The sequence below is a fragment of the Echinops telfairi genome, unplaced genomic scaffold (genome assembly GCF_000313985.2).
Source record: "Echinops telfairi isolate 266 unplaced genomic scaffold, ASM31398v2 ScPeMD7_9;HRSCAF=40, whole genome shotgun sequence".
In the NCBI taxonomy this organism is placed as follows: domain Eukaryota; kingdom Metazoa; phylum Chordata; class Mammalia; order Afrosoricida; family Tenrecidae; genus Echinops; species Echinops telfairi.
Window position 1 is genome coordinate 79,321,124 of NW_022103906.1, and position 7,382 is coordinate 79,328,505.

The 7,382-nt window shown below is 58.7% G+C and overlaps 1 protein-coding gene across 1 annotated transcript in view; it reads right to left on the reverse strand.

Annotated features, from left to right (window-relative positions):
- Positions 1-7,382, reverse strand: part of EFR3B (EFR3 homolog B) — a 64,650-nt gene that overhangs the window by 20,705 nt on the left and 36,563 nt on the right. Inside the window, exons 5-9 of the mRNA XM_004696411.3 lie at positions 3,164-3,313; positions 2,056-2,190; positions 1,580-1,658; positions 404-539; positions 69-230 (exon numbers count right to left, since the gene is read on the reverse strand). Coding sequence (XP_004696468.1) covers positions 69-230; positions 404-539; positions 1,580-1,658; positions 2,056-2,190; positions 3,164-3,313 — 662 coding nt within the window. The remainder of the gene's footprint in view (positions 1-68; positions 231-403; positions 540-1,579; positions 1,659-2,055; positions 2,191-3,163; positions 3,314-7,382) is intronic.

Here is a 7,382-nt window from a genome sequence, read left to right on the forward strand (position 1 = left end):
GGCTCCCGTCATCAGCACACAGGCACTCAGGCAGGCAGGCCCGGGGGAGCCCCGGGGGTCCTGCCCACCGATGGTCTTGATCACGGCCTCCTGGAACATGCACTCCTCATGCTCCTTGATCAGCCTGGTGCCCAGGCTGGCGGCCCCGTCGTAGCTCCCGGTCAGCGCGTAGTCGATGCTGAGCCTCAGCTGCCTCAGCAGGGTGTTGAACATCTCCAGCACTGTGGGCCCTGGTGTGGGGGTGGCAAACGACACAGGGGCTGCACCCCTTGCCCCTTCCGGCCAAGCCACGCCCCTGGGTCTCCCCCCCCCCCTGCCCAACGCGCCACCCCCCGCTGGTGCGTGAGTCTCCCCAGGCGGCTCGCAGCCCCCATGCCTTCCGGGAGGAAAGGCCCCCACTTACCAACCGAGCCGGTGGCGGCGATGATGGCCGCTTCGGACAGGACCTCCACGATGCCTGCCCGCACGGTGGCCGCACTGCGGCTGTTGGCATCCAGGTGGCTCAGGAGCTGCTGGATGACCAGGTGCGAGTGCTGCGGCTGTGGGGAGGAAGATGCTGTGTCCCCAAACCTCCTCCGCACCCGCCACCCATCTCCAGGCCCCAAACACGAGGGCCAACTAAAACGATGACCCCTGGTCTGTCAGGGGGTACCCAGACACCCCACTTCCCTCCCCTGGGACCCTGGCCCACTGGGCCCAGCACAGGCAGCGACCACATCCTGGCAAAGTCCGGTTTCCACGTTTCCACAGGTAGTGGCTAGTGATTACCATGTAATGCAGCCCATAAGGTCCGCGGTTTGAAACCACCGGCCGCTTCAAGGGAGAAGTGCAGAGAAAAGGGTTTCTACTCCCATGAAGTGTTGGTCTCAGACACCCCCAGGAGCTGTCTCCCCTGTCGCACAGGGTCACGATGAGTCCGCACAGAATCAATGGCAGTTGATTCCAGCCAACGAACCACTGTTGAAGACCTCCTCCTCCTGGCCACTCCCCACTGACCTCTGGTCTCCCTAGTCCGCGTCACGCGGTTTAACCCAACGCTGCTCAAAAAGCAGCCCTGTGCAAGCGGCTCACACGCTGGGCTGCTACCGGGAAGGCTGGACGTTCGAGTCCACCTTGAGAGAAAGGCCTGTCGATCTACTTCCCCGTAGAGTCAGCCGGTGGAACCCCCACCCGGGTGCGAAGCTCTGCCCTGCCTCACACAGGCCCCACAAGTGGGAGGGGCAGCTGCACAGGGGGGGCGTGGCCTGGAGCCCGTGGGAGATGGGTTTGAGATCCGTCTTCACCAAGGCTGGTGCAGACAGAGAGGAAGTAAGTCATGTGACAGTGGGCGGGGCACGGGAGGGGCACCCCACCCTCTGCCGCTACACGTTGAGGGAGTCTGTGGCTTTGAAGTCTGCAGGGGTTTTCACGGCATTTTTCTGGAGCTTCTTCTTGATCGTATTTTGTCACAGAAACATTGGTCGATGGCTGACCGGAAACAAAGTGGAAGTAGTCCACAGCGTACATGGAAGCAGCACTAGTTTAAACAATTAGGAACCTCGGCCGCGAGGAGGAACCCTGGCCCAGGGGTGCCGCCTACCTGAATGGAGTACATGATGATTTTGAAGCAGCGGATGGCGAACGCCTTGGGTTCCCAGAGAGAATGGTTGTCCAGATGGCTGTGGGGAGACATGGTGAGTGATGTCAGAGAGATGTCTGCGGGTCAACTCGGAGGGACTGTGGGTGCAGGTGAGAGAAGGGGGGTCCTGAGGGCCCCCGGGGCAGTTCCAGCCTCCTGGCTGGAGGGAGGTCAAGAAATTGTCCCGATCTGTGCTGCTGTGGACACAAGGAATGTGCTGACCACCTCCTTCTACCTTAGGTGCCCGCCTACCGACTCCTTTCCCTGGCCACTCCGGTGGCTTCCCTCCAGCTGGGCCAGCCCAGCTGACCAATGTCCCTGACTCAGGCCCTCCCATGCTCCCAGACCACACCGTCACAGCGGTGCCACTGCTGCTGCCTCTGAGGCGCTGAGGACATCCCGCAGGGCTGAGGACCGGGGCAGCGAGGACCACTCACATGAGGACGGGCTTGATGGCGTTTTTGATGTTGCCGAAGGCGGCCCGGCCCAGCAGCTCCCGGAGGCAGCGCTCGGCCAGCTCTGCGGGATTCTCCCTTTCCTTCTCGGGGGCTTGGAGGGGTGAGGGGGACCGGCTGTGGAGACAAAGCGGGAGGGGTCAGGTGTGTGTGTGCCTGGGAGGGAAGCCAGCAGGCCTGGTTTCCCTCAAACAGAAAGGGGGAAGTCTGTCCTGCCTCTGTGGGAAGGGTTCCTGAGCACCGTGGGCCTTGGCGGGCACAGAGCAGGGGCCCCAAGGCACCTGGGGCTCAGGAAGGCAGGGAGAAAGAGGTCAACCAGAGCAGGAGGAAGCAAAGGAAAGTAGGATCTAGGAAGAACAGAGGATGGAAGTAGAGGGAGATAAGATAAGGAAGCCACAACAATGGCTTGACTAGGGTGATCAAGCCCCAAGGTCCCGAATCCCAGACCTAGACACACGGAGGACTCCTAACACCACAGTGGGAGCACAGCGCTGAGCTGTTACTCCAGGACTGGCCACCAGAGGGCACATTTACTTTCCCGTGCCAGCCTGCGGCAGCCCAAGCTCCACAAAGTGGTTCATGCTGGGCCACGTAGGGTCAGCAGCAGCAGTCTCACCTCTATCCCATTTCACAAAGGGGAAGAGCAAGGGACGGGGGCGGACGTGAAGCCCATGTTGAGTGTCCCCCAAATTATAACCCAATGTCTGCACTTCTCCTTTGAGGGGCTGCCGCTGTTGTCTGGCCCAAACCCCACACTTCCAGGGCCTGCAAAGCCACCAGCAGCAAGGGAGGGGCGGAGAGGGAAAATCCTAGTCAGGAGCCACGGAAGGCATGCTAAACCTCACTGGCCTGCCGCTTCCAGAGAGACACAAGTAACTGGACTCGGGGTTCTTTGAGTCCAGCCAGCACGCCTGTGTCCCCTGGGGCCCCACACCATCCCTGTTAGCTCCTGGACCACACCCGAGGTGCCCACGGAGCCTGCTACAGGCTCACACAGGCCAAGATCGCTGGCCCTGCAGTTGGGTTTAACGGAGCAGCCTGGGAGGGCCCGGATGCGTCCATGCCCCGCCTCCCCCGGCCATCTGCTCACCTCTCTGCCTCCTCCACGTGCTGCAGATTGAAAAGCAGCGAGGGGACGATCTTGTCCATGTGCTGCGGGTCCCAGATGTTGGCCTGCAGCTCATCGTTCACCGTCTTCCTCACCACCCCTTGCAGACCCTTGATGCCCGACATTCGGATTCTGTAAGGAGAACCCCCAAACCTGAGCACCCCAGCTTCAGAGGCAAGAAGAGGAGCCCAGCTGGGGGGCTGGGGGCTGGGATGCACCCACCCATCGGCCTCAGAGCAGAAAGGGGACACCTGCTTTTTGCAAGGCGTGTCCTGCTGGCTGGCTGGGCACAGAAACCCCCAGCCTGCTCTGGTCCCGGTGCTCAGTGCCAGGGTACCCAGGAAGCAAGGATCGCGGGCTCCTTGCGCTCACTTACTAACCTGCATGACCAAAAGCCCGCTTCTTCACCACACCGAAGATTCTGCTTCTAGACCTGGCTGCCGGCCATGGCCTCTCTCCCCACCCCAGGTCCCCTTTCCCAAAGTGCACTTTCCTGATCGGGACGGAGTCCCCAGGAAGCAGGTAAGCACGGGCTGATTTGCGCTTCTTTATGAATCAGGAGCCCTGGTGGCATAGCAGTTATAAGTTGGGCTGCTTACTACAAGGTCAGGAGTTTGAAACCACTAGCTGCTCCGAAGGAGGAAGACCGACACCCATCAAATTACCGTCTTGGAAACTCACAGGGGCAGCTCTACCCTGCCCTCTCGGGCCACTGTGAGTCAGCAAGGATCGGATGGTAGTGAGTTTGATTTTGGTTTGGCAGTGAGCAGCATGTGGTGGAAAACAGGTGAGACGTTTCACTGCGGACTAGTAAGTCAGCACAGGTAAGCCCACGTTTACCTTGCTTGCTGGGGACTCTGCCCTGGCTGGGGCCACCTTGACCCCATCCTGCTCTAGGGTGTGGGCTGCCCCAGGCTGCCCTCTTTAACACTGACCTCGCTTTGTTCCGATTAGGGCTCTAGATATAGGAGCTCAAAGCAACCTCTGGGGCTATGACACTAATCTGGGGTGAGGGAGAAGCAGAGAGCATTAGGCTGTCCAGGCACCCAGGCTCTTGGCCGGGGCTAGGCTGGCTAGAACAGGAGGCCACTGCTGCACTCTCCCAGCCCCCACCCCTGAGCTGGCCCAGGGTCAGTGTGGCTCTGCACGAGGCAGTCCTCGCCACTGACCACTTCTCTCTCTCTCTCTCTGCTGTTTAAGCCCATTCTCTTTATTTCCTGATTCTGAAGCAGAGAGCTGAGAAAGCACACCCCTGCGATCACCACATGGGCCCGGCAGGGCAGCGGCTAAGAGCCCAGGCTGCTCACGGAGCAGTGGGCCAGTCAAACCCAGCAGCTGCTCTGCAGCAGGGAGAGGTGGTGGTGTGCTTCTCTGTAAAGACACAGCCTTTGGCCCAACGGAGTCCTCGAAGACAGAGCTCTACATTCGACTTGGATGAGTCGTGACTGGGGCCTTAGTCGTGACTGGGGCCTTGTGAGTAGCTGTCTGTCTGAGGTCCAGCTACTGGTTTCTCACCACCCAGAGCAGAGCAGGGCGCAGACTGAAGGAAGTGAGCCCCGAGGGCTGGTGGGCCACGTGAACTAGAGCCTCCCCTCTTGGGAGACCAGAAGAGAGTGATGGTGCCTGGCTCCCACAACAGCCTGCTCTGGATCGGGACCACAGTGAAAGATCCCGGACAGAGTGGGAGAAAACAATGTATACAACATAATTCTGAAAAATCATAAAGTAGACCAGACGTGCCGGTCTGATAGAGACTAGTGGAATCCCCAAGGCTGTGGTCTTTAGACACCTGTCAAACTGGAACCAGCCCCACCTTTAAAGGAATCACCTTTAAAAGGGTTCACCAGGGCGCTACTCTGGTCTCCTTGGACCCTGGTGCTTTCCGTCCCGCCTAGGCAGGCGAAAGCTGGACAGTGAAAAAGGAAGAAAAAAGAACGGAGACCTTCGGACGGCGGTGCTCACAGAGGGCTGACTGTGGGGGCAGACTCTCCGGAGAAATACCATCAGAATGTGTCTTTGAAGAGCAGACAGACTGTGGCTCCCTGACTTAGGGAAGCCAGAAAAAGACACCAGGTCTGGAGGGGGCCAAATGAGACAGACGGACTGTCGTGCTGCTGAAGTAGTGGTTGTACATGTAGCCTAGGACCAGGCAGGTGCCACGCATGGAAGCCAATGGAGAGCAACAAGCACTAACGTGCCTAGGACGCAGACAGGATGCACGGAGCAAAGGCTGAGCATCAGCAGGCGGCGGGGCGCTCTGGGCATAAGGCGTGCAGGGAGGGCATGAGGGAAAGGAGGGAGGAGGGAGACTGGTGCAGGAGAGCCCTCTCCTCTCAGGGAGGGAGATAGGACGTGTCCGTCAGCCTCAGCAAGCTCCTGATGAGGTCAGAGCCAGTGCGGGCGAGGGCTGCTTTTGTGCCGCCTCCTCCCCCTGCTACCGACCAACTCCCAGTGTGAGTGTGAGTGTGGATGTGTGCACATGGGAGAGAGGGATGGGCACGCAAATGTGAGTGAAAGTACAAATGTGCAAGTGTGTGAAGGTGAGCATGTGTGAATGTGTGTGAGCTTGTGAGTGTAAGCATGTGTATGACCTGAGTGTGGAAACGGGATAGAGTATGAATGTGTGGTGTGCATGTGTGAGAATGAGTGTGTGCAAATGTGAGTGAGTGCGAGTGTGCAAGTGTGAAGGTGAGCACGTATGAAGGTATGTGTGAGCTTGCAAGTGTCAGCACATGTGTGATGTATGTATATGAGTGAGCATGAATGTGTGGCGTGTGTGCATGTGTATGAGAATGTGTGTGCAAGGTGAGAGTATGAATGTGAGAGGGTGTGAGTGAGCAAGCGTGAGCTTGTGTGTGGAAGCATGAGTGTGACATGAGTATGTACATGGGAGAGTATGTGTATTAGCATGAGAAGCGTCGCTGCCCTTCCTCTCCTGATAGCCTGGCGCTGTGTGAGTGGCCAGCACCTGTTACAGCCACACCTGGTCACCTTCTTGCACTTTCTGCAGCACCTGCTTCTGGAAGTGCCCCGCATGTTCTGGCCCCTTCGGTCTCTGCCGAGGCATTCTCGAGTGAGATGGTCACTCAGGACCCAGTGCTGGGTCCTTCTTCCCTTGGCTCCCACTGGCCTGCTCATAGGATGGGGAAGTCAGGCCCAGAAGGCCCATGACTGGTTGGAGGGAGGGGACAGTGGGGATGGCTTGGGAGCAGTGGGCATTGGTCAGCAGTGGGATGGAAAAATCACCTGGACACCACTCACTTCCTGCTTCTCCCACCCAGCTCATCAGCCGTGGAGGACAAGCTTGGGGTAAGGAGGCCCCCAGGGTCCCCACGTAGGCTGACCCCCCGAGGAGCTCATGTAATGTAGGCAGGAGCTCTTATCACAGTGCAGGACCAACCAAATGACAAGCTGTCCACCATTGGCCGCTGAAGGCCGACAGCTCAATCCCAGCAGTGTCTGTCTTCCCTAACCCCTCTGGCAGCTTGGGTTGGCAAAATCAGCATAGCCCCTGGCCCCTACCCTCCTTGTCCTTTGCCCTCTGGTTCCACCTGGCCTCCCCGCATGGGTAACTCGCTCTTGGTAGGCAGATTCGTTTGCAGTGCTGGCTACCAGGCACCTGTTCGCTGATTGATCAGTCAGACGGGCTCAGCGTGGGTAGCTCTGCAGATGTACAGCGGCACGTGTGCAGGTAGGTGTCTTTGTGGTTTTATTTAAGGGAGTTGATTTCTTTGTCAACGAGTGTATTCCTGTGAGCTGGCTCTCATCAATTGGTTGCGTGTGTGTGTGTGTGTGTGTGTGAAAGTGGACTTTGTAACTCAAGAACTCTATCTGGAAGCATTCATTTATTCAGCTGCCCAGCAAGTCTTTAATGAGTGCCTGCAGTCTCCGGGCAGCGGCTTAGCACTCGGGAACCTCTGTCAACCAGCCAAAGATGCCCGCCCTTCTTGTGGGGGAGAGGCAGACAATGAGGATGAACCCCACCGAGGGGGTGAAGGCTCTGAGTGAGGGAGAAGGAGGACAAGTGGGTGGCAAGGGGGCACCTGACCAACAGACGGAAGGAGGGGAGACCCGCAGGAGGAAGGACTCCAGGCGCAGAGGCAGGCCAAGCAAACCGTGGGGGACAGGAAACGAGGGCAGCGAGGCAGGGGGATTCATTGACAGGAGGAATTTGCCTTGTGTTACTCCTCCGGGTGCACCT